Raw genomic sequence first — 20190 nt, forward strand, 5'->3', positions numbered from 1 at the left:
TGTCATAGTTTGGCCCAAACACTCCTTTGTATTTGGTATGGTCCATTGGCTCACACATGTTCGATGGGCGTGCTGCATAAAGAGTTGGTTCAGTGAATGGCATGTGAGTAAAGCTACGTGAAATAAAGCATGCAGTATTGGATCTCGTAGCAGAACCCTCTTTTTATATTTGCATAACACAACGTGGTGTCAGAGTGGCTATGGGTGAGTGTCTGGAGTTAAGTTTACAAAGTATAAAGTTGACTAGAAACGTGTGAACGTGATGGATGGAGAGCAAGACGAGCCGGGTCCATGGAGCGGCCAGAGTGCTTCCGCGTCGGGGATACAATCAGCAGCTATGCCGGTGCCAGGTGCGACGTTCAGAATTCAACCGCCGGAGCAGTTCGACTTCAGCAACCCCCAGGACTGGGAGAGATGGATTACGAGGTTCGAGAGGTTTCGGCAGGCCAGCAACCTTCACTCATCTTCCAAGGAAAATCACATAAACACACTGATATACAGTATGGGCGACAAGGCGGATGACATTTTGAAAGGACTGAACCTGTCTTACGCGCATCAGAGGCAGTACGACGTGGTAAGGAATTCATTCCATGCGTTCTTCATTGTTTCAAAGAATGTGATACACGAGAGGGCACGCTTTAATATGAGGAAGCAAGGGGAAAATGAAAGTGTGGATTCCTCTGTGACTGCTTTGTACACATTGTCAGAACATTGTGAGTATGGTGCTCTGCATAACGAACTGATCAGGGACAGACTAGTGGTAGGACTAGTTGACACAAAACAGTCTGAACATATGCAGATGGACAAAGACCTCACGTTAGACAAAGCAATCAGCATGGCAAGGCAGAGTGAAGAAATAAAACGTCAGCAAACAAGTTTGCGAGGTGATACGTGTGCTAAAGTTGATAGAGTTGCATTCAGAGGCAAGCAGCAGTATCACAAAAAGCCAAAGGTGTGAGGGTTTCCTCACACAGGCCACACATTGGGCTCCACTGGCTGATTACCTGAGCAGTGTCAGGTGTGAGACATAATTGCCCTTGATGTGGCCCAGGTGTGGCTAACCTATATCTAGCCCTTGGCTCCTCTGCTCAGTGCTGACTCATTGTCTCACTGAGCGTGAAGGAGAAAGCACTTTTCAGTCTTCTGTAGGTGTTAGAAACAGGGGAATCCACAGGAGCTCCACATTGAACCTCTCTGTTTGATTCCACTGTCTTATGGGGTTTTGTTTTGGTTCTGCCTTTTGTGGAGTGGCCTTGTAGGTCTTTTTGGTTTTGTCGTCTTTGGGCAAGTAGCTGTAGCTGGGAAGCTACAGTCCTCTTTGTTTTGGGAGTCTAGTTTGGGTTTCAGCTGCTTGGCAGCGGTGGTTTATTTTTCCCATTTTGTAGTCCACTCGTGACCTTAGTGGTTAACCCTCTGGGTTAACTTTAGGACTTCCGGGTCCGCGACTGTGTCCCATTTTCCCCCCCTTCCTGACAGAATGAGTCAGCCAACATCGGACGCAGCGGCCCCCTCGGCTGATCCGGGCCAGCCACCCGTGCTCAGTGTCCAGTTAGCAGCACATGGGCAGGCCATCTCCGCACACGGAGGGCTGTTAAGTTCTCACGATCAGATGCTCCGTGCCATTGTGGACCAACGGGTCTCACACGACGCCATGTTAAAACAAATACTCACCCACTTACAGAAGCCCGACACAAGTCCTCCAATAGTTCACCAAGCACCTCCGGTTCCCCCACTCACTGACCGGGAACCCAAAATGCCAACCCCTATCTGCTATGATGGTCATCCAGGAAAGTGCAAAGGGTTTATTACCCAATGCTGCTTGGTTTTTGAATTACAGCCCTCCATGTTCTCCTCTGAACGTGCTCGGGTAGCATACATAATATCTCTCCTCTCTGATAAAGCCCCTTCTTGGGCTATGGCCTTGTGGGAAAAAGAGGCCCTAGTTTGCTCTGGTTCTGCTCTCTTCATAGTTGAAATGAGGAGGGTTTTAGACCACAATGTCAGTGGCCAGGAAGCAGCCAAACGGCTGATCGCGTTACGTCAGGGTTCTATTAGTGTGGCGGAATTCTCCATCCAATTCTGAACTTTAGCTGCGGAATCAGGGTGGAATAAGGAGGCTCTGATGGCCACTTTTATCCACGCCTTGTCAGAAAGGGTCAAGGATGAATTAACCTCCCGTGACATTCCCAACTCACTGGAGGATCTTATATCATTAGCCATTTGCGTTGATAACCGCATCCGCGAAAGCGACAGAGAGCGAGCAAACCCACAAACTCACTTCAGTTCGGGGGCGGAGCTCACCATCCCTCACATGAGGCCAGATTCACCTCATGCCATGTCAGACTGTGAGGAACCCATGCAATTGAGGCGCACCCAGTTATCCCCCACAGAAAAACATAAACGCAAAACCAGTGGGGCCTGCCTATACTGTGTGAAGGCAGGACTATGTCCGTAAATGTCCAGTCTTGCTGGGAAGGAGGGATCAGGGAAACTTGTAGACTCGTCAGATTATGGGGAGGATCTGCCGAGTCTGAACAATCTCTCCTCAGCAACCAACAACCGCACCTTCCTTTCAGTGGAGCTTTCTTGGGGTAACAATAAACACAATCTCCCTGCCTTTGTTGATTCGGGTGCAGCTGGTTGCTTTATTGACCATACCTTTGCCAGAAATCTTGGGCTGCGGCTGTCTTCCCTCTCCTATCCACTAGATATCCCAGCATTGGATGGGCGACCGCTAGGTTCGGGAGAGATCAAACAAATCACGGAACAAATCAAAGTTCATTTTGACAAACACCTGGAAAGGATGCAATTCTTCCTTATTGATTCTCCCGAACTGCCACTCATTCTGGGACACCCATGGCTGGCAAAACACAACCCTCCCATTAATTGGAGTCTGGGGACGGTGCTACGTTGGGGCCCCAAATGTACATCTCGCTGCACGGAGACTAAGGCGGTTCATGTTAGCTCCTCGGCTCTCAGGGTCCCCGCTCCTGCTCCCCTTAGTTCTGTGGGCCGCACCACTCCTCTAGGGGTCCCTTCGGAATATAGAGAACTTAGCGAAGTGTTCAGTAAACACAAGGCTTCCGTTCTGCCTCCCCATAGACCCTATGATTGTGCCATAGACCTCCTCACAGGCACCACACCCCCCCATGGCCGGTTGTTTTCGTTGTCGGGTCCTGAAACTGCAGCCATGAAAAGCTATATTGATGAGGCTCTGGCCGCAGGTTTTATTCGGCCCTCTACATCCCCTGCAGGGGCAGGGTTTTTCTTTGTGGGGAAGAAAGACGGGGGGCTTAGACCCTGCATTGACTATCGGGGCCTAAATAAAATCACAGTCAAGAACCGATACCCTCTCCCCCTTATGTCCACTGCATTTGAGCACCTGCAGGGCGCATCCTTTTTTACAAAACTGGATCTTAGAAACGCCTACAACCTGGTCCGCATACGAGAGGGGGATGAATGGAAGACCGCATTTATCACCCCTAGGGGTCACTATGAGTATCGGGTCATGCCATTCGGGCTTTCAAACTCCCCTGCGGTCTTCCAGGCCCTAGTTAATGATGTGCTCAGGGACATGCACAAAATATTCGTCTACGTATACCTAGACGACATCCTGATTTTCTCTAAAACTTATCAGGAGCATGTGATCCACGTCAAGAAAGTACTGCGGAGATTGCTGGAACACCAGCTTTATGTCAAGCCGGAGAAGTGTGTATTTATCGCCTCCACAGTGAGCTTCTTAGGGTACATTGTCTCACAGGGTAGTATGAAGATGGACCCCAGCAAGGTCAAGGCTGTACTTGACTGGCCTCGACCGGGTTCGGTCAAACAGGTTCAGCAATTTTTGGGGTTCGCAAACTTTTACAGAAGGTTCATCAGTGGATTCAGCTCCGTTGCCGCTCCCCTCACTGCTCTAACTAAAGGCACCACCTCTCGGTTCAGCTGGTCGGAGCAAGCCGAGGAGGCCTTCTCGGAGCTGAAACGAAGGTTCACCATGGCACCCATCCTCGTTCATCCTGACCCCTCACCGCCTTTCATTGTTGAAGTTGACGCCTCGGACGTGGGAGTCGGGGCGGTCTTGTCCCAACGTCCTAGGCGGGACCAGAAGCTTCACCCTTGCGCCTTCTTCTCGCGGCGGCTTCTGCCTGCTGAGAAGAATTATGACGTTGGGGACAAAGAACTTCTGGCGGTGAAGCTAGCCTTAAAACAGTGGCGTCATTGGTTGGAGGGGTCCGAGCATCCGTTTGTGGTCTGGACGGACCACCAAAACCTGGCGTACATTCAGGAAGCCAAGCGCCTGAACCCTCGGCAAGCGCGGTGGGCTCTCTTTTTTAATAGGTTCAATTTTACGCTTTTGTACCGCCCAGGGTCTAAGAATCTCAAACCAGACGCACTTTCCCGTCAGTTTGATCGATCGGACAGGGAGGGTCCACCTGAGACCATCAATCCCCCTGCTCGGATCTTGGCACCAATCACGTGGGGTATAGAGACAATAATTCGGGGGGCTCAGCAACGACAGCCGGACCCAGGTGGGGGACCACCAGGTAAACAATTTGTCCCCTCTGAAGTGCGCTCCCAGGTGCTTCAGTGGGGGCACTCATCCCGCCTAGTAGGTCACCCTGGGGTCCGCCGCACCCTGGACTTCCTTAAAAGACGGTTCTGGTGGCCCAAGATGGAGAATGATGTGCAAGAGTTGGTGGCAGCTTGAAGGGTTTGCGCCCGGAACAAAACTTCTCAAAGCCCCCCCGCCGGGCTCCTTCGGCCTCTGCCTATTCCCCATCGTCCCTGGTCACACGTAGCACTGGATTTTATTACAGGGCTGCCTCCATCTAATGGATCCACTGCTATTATGGTGATAGTGGATCGCTTTTCTAAGGCAGCTCACTTCGTCCCCCTCCCCAAGCTCCCCTCCGCGCTGGACACTGCTTGGCTTGTGGTCCAGCATGTATTTTGCCGCCATGGTTTACCCCAGGACATAGTATCGGACCATGGGCCTCAGTTCTCCTCACGTTTCTGGAAGGCGTTCTGCACCCTGGTGGGTGCATCGGCCAGCCTGTCGTCAGGGTTCCATCCTGAGATGAATGGCCAGAAAGAGCGTACTAACCAGACTCTGGAAAGAACCCTCCAGTGTCTGGTCTCCTCCAACCCTACCACCTGGAGTGATCAACTTATCTGGGCAGAGTACGCCTACAACACCTTACAGAATGCTTCCACTGGCCTCTCCCCATTTCAGTGTCAGTACGGGTATCAGCCACCACTATTTCCTGATCAGGAGGGAGCTGCGACAGTACCTTCAGCTGCTAGCTTTATCCAGAGATGCCGTGCCACCTGGTGCGGACATCTCTACAGCGGGCCTCTGCCCGCCAAAAGATTTATGCAGATCGTCGTCGACATCCGGCTCCCCCCTATCGCATCGGTCAGCAGGTGTGGCTCTCCACTCGCGATCTCCCCTTGCGGGTGGAGTCTCGCAAGTTAAGCCCACGCTTCGTTGGCCCCTTCAGAATCGTCCGAAAGATTAACCCGGTCACGGTTAGGCTTCATCTCACACGCTCGATGAGGATTCACACTACGTTCCACGTTTCGCACCTGAAACCTGTGGTCTCTAGCCCTCTGGCACTGGCCGAAAAGCCTCCTCCTCCCCCTCGACTGATTGGGGGGCAACCGGCCTACACGGTTAGGCGGATTCTGAACAGTCGTCGTGTGGGACGCGGGGTTCAATATCTGGTGGACTGGAAGGGGTACGGTCCAGAGGAACGCACCTGGGTCCCAGCCAGAAACATCTTGGACGCAGGGCTTATCCAAGATTTTCGCCAGCGCTGCCCCAGCGGCTTGGCGGGGACGTCAGGTGCCGTCCCGTGGGGGGGGGGGGGGGTTCTGTGAGGTTTCCTCACACAGGCCACACATTGGGCTCCACTGGCTGATTACCTGAGCAGTGTCAGGTGTGAGACATAATTGCCCTTGATGTGGCCCAGGTGTGGCTAACCTATATCTAGCCCTTGGCTCCTCTGCTCGGTGCTGACTCATTATCTCACTGAGCGTGAAGGAGAAAGCACTGTTCAGTCTTCTGTAGGTGTTAGAAACAGGGGAATCCACAGGAGCTCCACATTGAACCTCTCTGTGTGATTCCACTGTCAAGCAACCAGAGTTCAGACCAGCAGGCAGAGCTGCAGTTTAACACGCCCCTCTGCTGGTTCCTTCGTGTTGTCACCCACCCAGCCTATAGAAACTGTCTGCCCCGAGGCTGTATAAGCCTGCACCCAAATCTGGAGGAGTAATTTATAGCAACTTAGTTCAAATTAAAACCACTGCTCCAGCAAATCAACCCAATACAACTATTAAATGTGGTTTGCCTAATATTCGATCTCTTGCATCCAAGTCTCTCCTAGTGAACGATTTAATTACTAATGATCAGATTAGTGTATTAGCACTCACTGAAACCTGGGTGCAGCAAGATGAGTATGTTAGTTTAAATGAATCTTCCCCTCCTGGTTACATTAACTACCATGTACCTCGCACCACTGGCAGAGGAGGAGGAGTAGCTGCAATCTCAGTCAAATTTGGTGCTAAACCCTCGACCTAACAGTTCATATAACTCATTTGAGAGCCTTATTGTCAGCTTTTCCCAGCCAGACCGGAAAGCAAAGAAACCACTCTTACTAGCTGTGGTGTACCGTCCTCCTGCACCTTATTCTGAGTTCTTAGAAGAACTCCCTGACTTTCTGTCTAACTTGGCATTGAACTCAGACAAAGTCATTATAGTGGGTGACTTTAACATCCATGTGGACGTCAATGATGATTGTCTGGCCACTGCGTTTAAGTCGCTTCTGGATTCTGTTGGCTTCTGTCAGAGACTAAACAAACCCACTCACACTTTTAATCACATCCTTGATTTAGTACTCACTTATGGATAGAAGATCATAGTTCTTCCTCAGAACCCTGTCTTGTCTGATCACTCCTTAATTACATGTGAATTTACTTTAACAAATCATATCCTACCTGGGGAAAAAGTCCCGTTTCAGTAGAAGTCTATCTGACACTGCTGTTTCTAGATTTAAGGAGCTTATTCCATCAGAACTTGCTGCCACATCTTGTAGTGATATAATGGGCAGTTATGCTGATTTCAGGTAGACTATCTTGTGGACAGCACTGCAGCAGCACTCCTTGGGACACTTGATGCCATAGCTCCCCTGAAGAAGGTTATCAACCAGAAAAGAATCGTTCCCTGGTACAGCCCAGAGCTGCGTGCCTTTTAAAACAGAAGACCAGACAACTGGAAAGGAAGACACATTCCAGCCAGCACGAGGAAGTCCGCCAAGCCTGGAAGGAGAGTTTATTAATATATAAAAAAGAACTCCGTAATGCTAGAAGCGCTTATTACTCGTCCCTGATAGAAAAGAATAAGAACAACCCCAGGTTCCTCTTCAGCACCGTGGGCAGGCTCAGCACCGTGGGCAGGCTCACCAAGAACCATAGTGCTGTTGAGCCATGCATCCCCCAACTCTCAGCAGTAACGACTTCCTTTCTTTCTTTACTGAAAAGATTGTGAACATCAGAACAAAGATTGCAAGTAATGGAGGACAGACTACAGTCCCCATAGAAGCACCTCCCAGACTTGGTGCATACTTGGACAGCTTCTCCCCCATCGACGTGTCAGAATTAACTTCTGCAGTCGGTTCCTCCAAGTCAGCCACTTGTCTGCTGGATCCCATCCCAACAAGCCTCCTTAAGGATGCCTTCCCTCTTGTCAACACTTCTATATTAAATCAAATTAATCTTTCCTTAGTCACAGGTTATGTGCCACAGGCCTTTAAGGTGGCTGTCATCAACCCTTTACTTAAAAAACCTTCTCTTGACCCAGATGTATTAGCCAACTATAGGCCAATATCCAACCTCCCCTACATCTCCAAGATCCTTGAAGGTTGTCCTGGAGCAGCTACATGAACATCTGCACAGCAACGAGCTCTTTGAAGCCTTCCGATCTGGATTCAGGGAACACCATAGCACTGAAACAGCACTGGTCAGAGTCTCTAATTATCTTCTTATAGCTTCAGACAGAGGTCTTGTCTCTGTGCTTGTCCTTTTGGACCTCAGCGCTGCATTTGACACCATCGACCACAGCATCCTGCTACAGAGACTAGACCATGAAATTGGGATTAAGGACCTGCCCTAAAATGGGTTAAGTCCTACTTATCTGACAGGTTTCAGTTTGTTCATGTTAATAATGACCATTCAGAGTATAGCAGTTACATATGGTGGGCCACAGGGTTCAGTTTTAGGACCGATTCTCTTCCCTCTTCACATGCTCCCATTAGGTGACATAATCCAGAAGCACTCAGTCAACTTCCACTGTTATGAGGACGACACAAAATTCTACTGGTCGATGGAGCCAGACGACACATGCCAGCTTACTCATCTGCAAGACTGCCTGAAAGACATTAAATCCTGGATGTCCTCTAACTTCTTAATGCTCAATTCAGATAAAACTGAGGTCATCATGTTTGGACCTAAACCCCTCAGGGACACCTCTCGAACCAGATCACTACTCTAGATGGCATCACCTTGACCCTGAGGACACCTTTGGACCTAAACACCACAGGGACATGCTCTTGAATCCGATCACTACTCTAGATGGCATCACCCTAACTTCGAGTACAACTGCAAGGAACCTTGGGGTCATTTTTGACCAGGACCTTTCCTTCAGCTCCCACATAAAGCATGTGACTAGGACCGCCTTCTTCCATCTGCGAAGTATCGCTAAGATTAGGAATATCCTTTCCCAGAGTGATGCTGAAAAACTGGTGCATGCATTTATCACTTCTCGGCTGGACTACTGCAACTCTCTCCTGTCAGGATGTCCTAAATACTCCCTAAAGAGTCTCCAGCTGGTCCAGAACGCTGCAGCGAAGGTTTTGACGGGAGTTAAGAAGAGAGAACACATCTCTCCCACTTTAGCTTCTCTCCACTGGCTTCCTGTAGGATCTAGAATCGACTTCAAAGTCCTTCTGCTAACTTATAAGGCTCTCAATGATAAAGCTCCATCCTATTTGAAAGAGCTCATTAGTCCCTACTGTCCGACCAGAGCACTCCGCTCCCAGAATGCAGGTCTTTTAGTGATTCCCAGTATCAATAAAAACAGACTGGGAGGTAGAGCCTTTAGTTACCGGGCTCCTCTACTGTGGAACCAGCTCTCTCCATGGGTCAGAGAGGCAGACACTTTAACTACGTTTAAGTCCAGGCTTAAGACCTTCCTCTATGACAGAGCCTTCAGTTAGGACTGGTTCAGGTAGCTCTGAACCATTGATAGCTATGCTGCTACAGGCTTAGACTGCTGGGGGACACATCAGGTTACATGGAGCCCTTCCCTTCCCTTCCCTCCTCTCCTCTCCTCTCCCCCTCCCTCCTCCTCTCCTCCCTGCACATTTTTGGAACTGTCACTACCACTACTTGTTGCACTTTGTAGTTTGGCCTCGGTGTCTCGCAGTCTCTCTGTGTTTCCACAGATCCACCAGAGCCCCAACCGCCGCCTGCATCGCCACCCCCCCTCTTATTCCCTACTGTTACACCAGCCTATGCTCCCCTTCCATGAACCAGTCTGCCATCCAGTCCCCCATCAAGCTGACTTGCTCTCCCTGCCTCCCCTACCAGAAGCTTCCTTCTTCAGCTGTTATTAACATTTCCGTGTTTCTCACATTCTGCATTGTAAACTGTTTTCTTGTCTGTAACAACATCTACTGCACGTCTTTCCATCCTGGTGAGGGATCCCTCCTCTGTTGCTCACCCTGAGGTTTCTCAGATTTTTCCCTGTTAAAAGGGTTTTCTATGGAGGTTTTCCTCAGTCGATGTGAGGGTCTAAGGGCAGAGGATGTTATGATGCCATGTGAAGCCCTTTGAGACAAACTGTTTGTGAAAATGGGCTATACAAATAAAATTGTCTTGCCTTGCCTTGCCTTATGGGGTTTTGTTTTGGTTCTGCCTTTTGTGGTGTGGCCTTGTAGGTCTTTTTGGTTTTGTCGTCTTTGGGCAAGTAGCTGTAGCTGGGAAGCTACAGTCCTGTTTGTTTTGGGAGTCCAGTTTGGGTTTCAGCTGCTTGGCAGCGGTGGTTTATTTTTCCCATTTTGTAGTCCACTAGTGACCTTAGTGGTTAACCCTCTGGGTTAACTTTCGGACTTCCAGGTCCGCGACTGTGTCCCATTTTTTTCCCCCCTTCCTGACAAAAGGTTCAGAAAGAGATGGGCAGTCATACTACTGCAGAGAAAAACCAGCAGTGCTGCAAATGTGCAAAAAGTCCATCACACCATCCTAACGACAGCAGGAAAAGACCCATGGACTGTTGATCTGAAACTGAAAAACAAAAAAGTCCAGTTCAAAATTGACACCGGTGCAGATGTAACTGTAATTCCAAATTATGTGTTCAATGCAGTGTACACCAGCAACAAACCCTCCCTACAGAAAGCACCTAAACCTCTGCTGGGTCCAGGCGGTGTCCCGCTGGATGTGCTGGGGGCCACGGACATTCTGCTGTGGAGGGGAAAGACTGTAGAGCAGGGGTGTCAAACTCATTTCACATCGTGGGCCACATACGGCCTAGGCAGATGTCAAGTGGGCCGGACCATTAAAATTATACCATACTCTGCTATAAATAACCAAAATATCATGTCTTTCCTTTGTTTTGGTGTAAAGAAGCACAAGAACATTAGGAAAATATTGAAATTTAATGAACTATCCTTTTACAAAACATTTCATGAAACACCTCATATTTCCTTAGACAAATGTGCAACTTACTTTTATCATTCACGTATATGCATTGCAACTGATCCCACTGTTTGTACAAAGGCACAAAAGTTTAATTGGTACTGAAAAATATAGTAATGCACTTTAAGATTAAATGAGACTTTTAAAGAAAGGAATTTTTAAACCACTTACACATACGCATATAAAATCTAAATTTAATCCCTGCGTACACCTTACAAACTAAGGAGAGTGATTTTAAATGTGTAATGAAGAAAGTGTTCACCTGTCCTGTAAATCTGTAAACTTACTCCATGAGGCATACATACACATACTGAAAATTTATGGAGTTGTATGAACAGTAGAATTCCATCACACTCTTTTGTTGTGAAGCTGCTGACTAACATTAAAGTGCAAATTTTTTTAATCACCACAGTAAGGATTCATCTTCACAGAGCTGTATTCTTTCTATGCAAACAGTATCTAAGGCAGCATTTTAAAGGTGGTCGTCCAGTCTGGACTTGTGTTTGTTCCTGAAACTTGGCATCTTTTGGCCTGTACAAGTGCATCAACACCAGGTGTCATGTCCTGACTAGCTGTCACTTTCAGAATGTCATTTAAGTGCTTGTTTGTGAGCCTCGAACGCATTTTTGTTTTATTGATATTCATCACTGAGAAAATTTGTTCACAAAGGTAGGTTGTCCCAAACATGCACAAAATTTTAGCAGCCAGGGCTGTTAATTTGGGGTACCCTGGTAGTAGATACTGATAAAAATTTGTCCAGACCTACGGAGGCAAATTTGCCCTTCAAATCTGCATCACACTGCAAATCAATTATTTCTAGCTGAATTTCGACCGGCAGATCAGAAGCTTTAACTGTGAAAGGTGAGCGAAAACCTGAAAATTCTGTCTCAAGTTCACCAAATACCTGAAAACGTTTCTCAAACTCCCGCAGTAGTCCTGCAATCTTGTCTTTGTACCGTTTCACGTCCGCATCGGGTCTGGTCACACACACACCTCTCAGACAGGGGAAATGAGCAGGGTTGCCATTTGCTGTATGTTGTCAGAAAACTGTGTGACAACTTTTTTGCGGCCTTGGAACATTTTGTTCAGATTGTTCAAGTGTTCAGTAATATCAACCAAAAATGCAAGGTCCTGTAGCCATTCCTGAGATTTTAATTCCAACTCCGGTTTTCCTTTTTTCTCCATGTACTGTCCGATTTCCTCTCGTAGATCAAAGAAATGCCTCAGCACAGCGCCTCGGCTTAACCATCTCACTTCAGTGTGGTATGGCAGGCTGTGGGTAATGTTGCTGTCGCTGAGAAGTTTGTCAAACTGACGATGGTTCAGACCTCTGGACCGGATGAAATTTACAGTGCGAACAACCACCTCCATGACGTGGTCCATTTTCAGCGACTTGCAACACAACGCCTCCTGGTGCAAAATACAGTGAAATGTCCAGAAACGATCTCCTCCATTAAGGGCTTGTACTTTGTCTTTGAACTTTGTCGCGACACCTGCTTTCTTTCCGACCATGGATGGTGCGCCGTCTGTAGCCAGGCTGACAGCGCGGGACCAGTCCACTCCAACTCTGTCCAGTGCAGCAACAACAGAGCCGAAAATGTCCTCGGCTGTTGTGGTGTCCATCATTGGCACCAACTCAAGAAACTCTTCAGTAACAGTCAATGTCTCATCAACTCCTCGAATAAATATGGCCAGTTGGGCCACGTCTGTGATGTCAGTGCTCTCGTCAATTGCAACGGAAAATGCAATGAATGACTTGACTCTGTGTTTCAATTGACTGTATAAATCTGCCGATAGTTCCGAAATCCTCTCTGCTATAGTATTCCTCGTCAGGCTAATATTGGCAAAAGCTTGTCGCTTCTCGGGACACACAAGTTCAGCCGCCTTCATCATGCATCGTTTAACAAAGTCACCGTCGGAATACGGCTTCGATGCTAATGCTATTTCGCTAGCAATTAGGTAGCTGGCTTTTACCGCTGCTTCACTGACTTCTCGGCTCTGGATGAAAGTTGACTGCTGTTTCCTGAGACCCGCCAGCAATTCGTTGATCAAGTCTCTTCTCAGTTGTCCTTGCAAGCCGTCATATTTTTCGCTGTGATGAGTCTCGTAGTGGCGTCGAATATTATATTCCTTCAATACCGAAACTTGTTGCAAACACACCAAGCACAAAGGTTTTCCGTGCATCTCTGTAAATAGGACGTGGTCCATTTTTCTTTGAAAATTCTACACTCCTTGTCTACTTTTCTCCGTTTGGATAATGACATTTTGGCTAATGAGGGTGTAGCGGAGAGGTAGAGACCAAGGTAGTAACAACGTCGTAACAAGCAGCAGACGGCGCATTGATACCGTCTGCTGTTTCAGTCTGTCTCAGTGATGCGGCTTGTCTTCTACTCTGATGGAAACAGTGCGCCCCTTAGCGGATAATCCATGAATTGCAGCGAATTAAAAATATTAATTCCATGTCTTTTATGCATTTTTTTTTCCACTTTCAAATTATCCTGCGGGCCTGATCGAACCTCCTTGGGGGCCGTATGTTTGACACTCCTGCTGTAGAGGAAGTGTTTGTGATCAGGAGCTTACACACAGCTCTGCTCAGTAGGTCAGCCAGCATGAAGTTGGGCCAAGTAGCTCGCCTGGACGGCATTAACATACAGACCCTGAAGGACAGCTACCCAAAGCTATGCAGCAGTCTGGGCATATTAGAGCAGCCTTACACCATCAAGCTAAAGCCAGATGCGGTGCCACATTCCACGACGGAGTCCCCTTCCTTTAATGCCCAAAGTCAAAAAGGAGCTGGAGCACATGGAGAGGATTGGGGTCATCAGTAGGGTGGAGGATCCCACAGATTGGTGCTCAGGCATGGTGGTGGTGCCTAAAAAGAATGCTGATCCACGTATACGTGTCTACCTAACCAAGCTAAATGAGTCAGTGCGGAGAGAAAAGTACATCCTCTTGTCGGTTGAGCAGACCCTGGGCTCACTAGCTGGAGCCAAGATCTTCAGCAAGCTCGACGCCAACATTGGGTTCTGGCAAATTACGTTAGCCGAGGAGATAGCGAAGCTGACTAACATGATCACGCCCTTTGGGAGGTTCTACTTCAACCGACTGCCATTCGGAATGGCCTCTGCACCGGTCACGGAAGGCCTGGAAGCAGTCGTGTGTCATTTGGATGACCTGCTGGTGTGGGGGACCACACAGGAGGAGCATGAGTCTCGGCGTCATGCCGTTCTGCAAAAGATGGTGGATGCTGGAATGACACTCAACGTTGAGAAGTGTGAAATCTCGGCACGGGAAGTGAAATTCCCGATCCGGCCAAAACGTCAGCTGTCAGAGAGACGGCTGAGCTGACAAACGTCAGTGAGTTGCGCAGCTTCCTAGGCATGGTGAACCAGCTGGGAAAGTTTGTGCCGCAGCTAGCAGAGAAGGACAAAGCCCTCAGGGACCTGCTTTCAAAGAAGAATTGCTGGGTCTGGGGAGCTGACCAAGTCCAAGCTTCAATAGACTGAAAGAGGAGCTCTCATCCACACCTGTACTGGCACTATACGACCTGAACAAGGAGACAAAGTGTCGGCGGACACGTCTTCCTTTGGGTTGGGAGCTGTGCTTCTGCAAAAGTGGAGTAATGAATGGAGGCCTGTAGCCTATGCATCACGTTCTCTGACAGCTGTGGAACAGAGGTACACACAGGTCGAAAAGGAAGCCCTAGCACTCACTTGGGCATGTGAACGCTTCAGAGACTTCCTATTAGGACAGCACTTTGAATTGGAGACTGATCACAAGCCTCTGCAGAGTCTCCTGGGGGCTCAAGCCCTTTGACCCTCTGCCCTCATGCATACAGCACTTCAGGATGAGGCTCATGGATACTCATACACAATGTCTCATGTTGCCGGAAAGAACCTGTGGACAGCCAACACTCTGTCGCATGCGCCGTTGCGTGCGGAAACAACACGCGCAGACAACGAGTTCATGGAGAGCACAAATATCTATGTAGACAGTGTCATGGACAATCTTCCGGTGAGCGCCACCTACAAGGACACACTGAGACAGAACCTCAGGGCCGACAGTGTGTGCTCTGCCATCATGAAACTGTCAAGATGGTTGGACTGAGAACAGTTCCTGTAGCAGTGTCCTGAAGCTGTACTGGGCGGAACGTGCCTTTCTCGCTGTCCACGATGGTCTCCTGTTAAAGGGGACAAGACGAGTTATTCCGTCAGCCATGCGGAACGATGTCCTAGCTAAGCTACATGAGGGTCACCAGGGAGTGGTGAAGTGCCGGGAGCACGCAAGACAAAGTGTGTGGTGGCCTGGCCTAAGTCAACAACTCAATGAACTGGTCTAGAAATGTAGAACGTGCATTAAGGAGCGCACAAACCACTCATGCCCTCGGAGCTCCCGGAGAGACCCTGGCAAAAGCTGGGGACCGACCTGTTCACTTTGAAAGGGAAAATGTACTTGCTGGTCGTTGACTACTACTCCAGGTACGTGAAAGTAGCAAACCTTTCCCTCACGAAGGCTGCTGACATCACTGTTCATCTCAAGTCCACGTTTGCCCGTCATGGGGTGCCTGAGGCTCTGGTGAAGGACAATGGGCCCCAGTTTGCTGCGCATGGCTTCTCCACTTTTGCTGCAAACTACGGATTCAAACACATCACTAGCAGTCCCAAGTTCCCACAGGGCAACGGTGAGGCTGAGCACGCGGTTCAGACTGTTAAAGGCCTCCTCAAGAAAACTGAGGATCCCTACCTTGCCTAGCTGGCGTACCGGTCGACTTCTCTCCAGAACGACTTCAGCCCAGCAGAACTGCTGATGGGTCGTAGACTCCGGACCACTGTCCCGACCCTCTCATTGCTGCTGAATCCGTCTCTTCCTCACAACGCGACTGTCAGCTCGAAGGAGAAGGAGATGAGACTGGCTTGACAGGCACCACCGGGCGCATGTTCTTGGCAAGCTTGCTCCTGGGTGTTCGAAAGTCCATGTTGTGTTCATTTATTTGATTAGTTTACTACAAATTATAAGTTTATCGCTAAGTTTTCATATGTCTTATGTTCTGGAATGCACCATTGTTTTCCTGAGGCTATTGAACGCATCACACTCGCGTGCGGTATACGTTAAGTAGCAGCGAGTTCTTGCTTTTGATACGTGCCCGGCAGCAGTTAGTTGTGTTTTCTCCCTCTGCCCATTGATTTCCATGGTTTATCTCTGAGTGTAAATGACAGAAGGTGAGTTTCATTACATTTTACTTTATAGTTAAATGCTGACACTGTGATAACTTTTTATTCATCTGATAGTTGACTGATGTTAATTTATGCTTATTTGAATAAACTAAGCTAATCCATATAAGTTATATACATGAACCTCCTGTGAGGTGCTGTTTATGAATAATATAATATTGTGCTTATTAATACAGTCCTTTATTACTTTAATTGTATACTTTGTTTTTTTCCTGTATTGTGATTACAGACCGCAGAATAAACCACGTTAAAGGAATATCTGCCACTTACGTGCTCTTTAACGGGAACACCAACCTCCTTACCTTGCCTCTCTAAACCAGAATACTTGGAGATTCCCCCTATCTCCTGTTTACTGGGTGTGTGTGGGTGACTGACGCAGAGGTCACAGGGACTGTGGTTGGCGAGCATACAACACCACGATCCTACATGGTCGATGTGCCTTATGGGACTGTGCGCAGAAACCGCCATCACTTGATTCCAATGGGTGAGCCTGAGAACACTAGCACTACCCCAGCAGCTGTACCCACTCCTGTATCAGCCGCAAAGGTCCCAACACCCAGGGCCAGCCCACAATCCAGCATTCTCAGAACGAGGTCTGGGAGACCTATTGTGAAACCCATTAGACTTGACTTGTAAAAAAAAAAAGGGGGAAAAAAGGATGGGTGTAAACTGATTTGTGAGTGATTTTTGATGCAGCTGTTGATGCCATTTTCTTACATATTGAAGCATACAGTGCAAATGGTTCATTTGATGTTCATATTTTGCTTGAGTAGGAATTGAAAAGGGAATGTGGTGATTTGGGCAAAAAGAAGAGTCTATTTGATTTTCTTACCTGAGTTGTGCATGCTTATAGCTGCAGAAAAACAATTTAAAAGATTCATTGTTTTACTTAAAAGGAGAGATGTGATGTGATCTGTTTACATACACTGTGTAATAGTTTGGCCCAGACACCCCTTTGTATTTGGTATGGTCCGTTGGCCCGCACATGATCGATGGGCGCGCTGCGTAAAGAGTTGGTTCAGGACTTCCGCTTTGGCTCATGAAGGAGTAGGCAGCAAGTGTGAAGAGCTCCGACCTCACTTGTAACTTATGACCAAATTTGTAATACCTTTACCTTAGGATTGGTGTAATATATGCACGATACAGTGTTAGACTGCCTTGAACAGCTAATGGCCACCTCCAAAAAAAACAAACGTCTTTGATGACCACGCGAAACATCATTGCTAGCAAGCAAACTAGCATGGCCTCTGACGTTAGCCCCTCCAAAAGCGACGGAATAACCATGACTCAGCTGATGCAAGAGCTAGCCAAGCAGCGGGAAAGTTTAAAGGAAGACATCTCTGCCCTCATTCAAGAGTCGCTGGTGCCGTTGCAAATTTTGGTGAATGCTTTGACAGAAACGATGGACTCTGTGCAACAACGACTGACTGCGGCGGAATCATTTGCAGGTGATAATTTTGAGAAGATATGTGCGACTGAAACTGCCGTTGAAGCTCTGAAAGCCCAAAATGCGACACTCTGAGACAGAATCGAAGATTTAGAAAACAGGTCACGCCGCAATAACTTGAGGATTATAAATGTTTCAGAAGGCAGCGAGGATGTTGTGAATACAGTGAACTTCGTGGCGAACATGTTTATGGAGGTCACCGGCGGCAACGCACTGTTCAACTCTGCTCCAGTACTGGAGCGAGCGCACAGAGTGGGCACAAAACCCGACGATGCTAACCAGCCCCCGCGGCCCTTTGTGGTGTGTTTCCAGAGGCACCAGGAGAAGGAACGATTACTACAATGGGCAAGGCAGAACACCATCACCTATAAGGGCGTTACACTGAGAATATATCCAGATTATAGCGCTGCCCTGTCGAGGAAACGCGCTGGGTTTAACGGCGTCAAACAAGCACTTTACAAGAAGGGTATAAAATTCCGCCTGCGTTATCCAGCTGTCCTACAAGTCTTCCACAAGGGAAAGATCTCCGATTTCAACACACCGGAGAAGGCACGGGCTTACTATGATCAACAGGTTGTTGGTGAGGAAGACTGATATGACCTGGACAGTTCATGCTCGCTGAAAGGAAGGAAGCCGCTTCTCTGCTTGGAGGATGTTTTGACAAGTCTGTGAATTGGAACTTTCGCCAACGTCTACTTTGGTCAACCTACTTGGTTATGAGGACTGTGGGGAACTAGCGGATCATCCCCCCCCCCTTTTTTTTTTTTCCTTTCACTTTCCCTTGGTAAGTGCCTTTACCTGTTTTTCCTTTCTTTTTTTTCTCCTTTTTTGGAGATAATGGTCGACTGATAGCCTACCTGTTGGATGTGGCTCTGCGAATGTTTAATGTTGTTCGGACTTTTTCCTGCTCCCTTTTTGTTTACATTGAATATGTTGAACGTAACTGAAGAACCGTCTGCAGCATATTTAACTGGTTTCAACTAAGACAAGTCATCACTGCTAAATGGTCATAGGCTCTTCACAGTAGAAGGAGAGAGTGTATCGGAAGGTTCAGGAATTAGAAGAGGGCCTGCAGTCTGCCCATGTTCCGGGGCGGGCATAGGTTTTTTCATGTTTGGGGTTAAAGAGGGGTTTATTCTTATGAAAGTGTTATTGTTGTATCCTTTTGAACAGGGACTTTATACTTCTTTTTTATATTATTTAGTATGTTTTTGTTTATTATTGACAGACGCTTTGAGGTGCACAACCTGCTTTTCATTTAATCGTGCCACATGTTGCATGACATAAATAATGTCAGGGCGGATATAGGTGTAACGCCAACACGTCTCATTACCTGGAATGTGAAAGGAATGAATGGGCCTAATAAGAGAGCAAAGATTTTTTCTCATTTAAAGAGGTTAAACACTGAAATAATATTTTTACAAGAAACACATTTGAAAATAGCAGATCAAATCAGGCTTAGGAAGAACTGGATTGGACAGAGTTTCCATTCTAACTTCAATAATAAGGCACGAGGGGCAGCCATCCTAATCCATAAAAAGGTATTGTTAACACCATCTCTGACCCCCAAGGGCGATATGTGATAGTATCTGGGTTGCTATTTAACACTCCAGTAATACTAGCAAGTGTTTAGCCCCAAACTGGGATGATAACTTTATACATAAACTCACCTCTCTTTTTCCAAACTTTAACAGTCATAGTCTTATTCTATCTGGTGACTTTAACACGGTTATGGACCCAGCTGTGGATCGCTCTAGCCCTAGAACTCTAGCACGCTCCAAAATGTCTCTTGCTCTTGGTGAGTTTGCTGACAGGACAGGCTGTGTTGACCCTTGGAGGTTCTTTAATCCTCACAAAAAGGAATTTTCTTACTTTTCACACGTTCATCACACTTATAGTCTGATTGATTTTTTTCCTCATTGATAAGACACTTCTCCCTTTTTACAAAGAGAACTGAATATACTGGCATTGTTGAATCTGATCATGCTCCAGTTTCCCTAGATATTTCATTCTCTCCAAATATTACACAGCCAAGAATCTGGAGATTAGACACATCCCTATTATCAGACAGTCACTTCTGTGAATTCATCGATAAAGCAATAGATGAGTTCATATACTTTAACAGGTCTGACTCCATATCCCCATCTACATTATGGGAAACACTTAAAGTTGTTATTAGGGGGAAGATCATTTCTTATTCTATCTCACGCAGCAAGGAGAGAAAAGAAAAAGAACTCCTGAAATTAATAAGACACGTTGACCAACAGTATTCTACCACCCCAACACCTGAGTTATATAAAGAAAGGGTTGCACTAATAACCCAGTATGACCTATTGTCAACAGAACAGAAAAACAGCAGGTTTGGTTAAAAGGATATTATGATGAACATGGAGATAAAGCAGGTCGTCTTCTTCTTTTAAAGCCAGGCAAAGACCCAAATGATTGTGGTTCATATCGACCTATATCCTTGCTTAACGTTGATGCTAAAATTTTAGCCAAACTGCTAGCTTCAAGACTAGAGACTGTTAACACTAATATCATCTCGACAGAACCAACTGGTTTCATAAAGGGTCGGCAGTCCTTCACAAATATCCGTAAACTGTTAAGTGTTATTCACTCTCCTGCGTCCAGGGAGACTCCTGAAGTTGTTGTCTCCTTGGACACGGAAAAGGCATTTGACAGAGTGGAATTCAATTATTTATTCACTGTACTGGAGAAATTTGGCTTTGGCTCAAACTTCATATCCTGGATACGTTTATT

The 20190-nt window shown here is 47.4% G+C and overlaps 1 protein-coding gene across 1 annotated transcript; it reads left to right on the forward strand.

The window, feature by feature from the left end:
• The first annotated feature begins 262 nt into the window (after positions 1–262).
• On the forward strand, positions 263–958 carry LOC147252629 (uncharacterized). Its single transcript, XM_086219442.1, has one exon. It carries the CDS (start codon positions 263–265, stop codon positions 956–958), a length of 696 nt encoding a protein of 231 aa, XP_086075568.1.
• Positions 959–20190: the final 19232 nt, after the last annotated feature.

This window comes from Aulostomus chinensis, chromosome 12 (genome assembly GCF_037954235.1).
Source record: "Aulostomus chinensis isolate RoL2024-O1b breed Wild chromosome 12, RoL_Achi_v1.0, whole genome shotgun sequence".
In the NCBI taxonomy this organism is placed as follows: Eukaryota; Metazoa; Chordata; class Actinopteri; order Syngnathiformes; family Aulostomidae; genus Aulostomus; species Aulostomus chinensis.

Coding starts and splice junctions, on each gene's coding strand:
- LOC147252629 (XM_086219442.1), top strand. CDS start 263: ATGGATGGAGAGCAAGACGAGCCGGGTCCATGGAGCGGCCAGAGTGCT.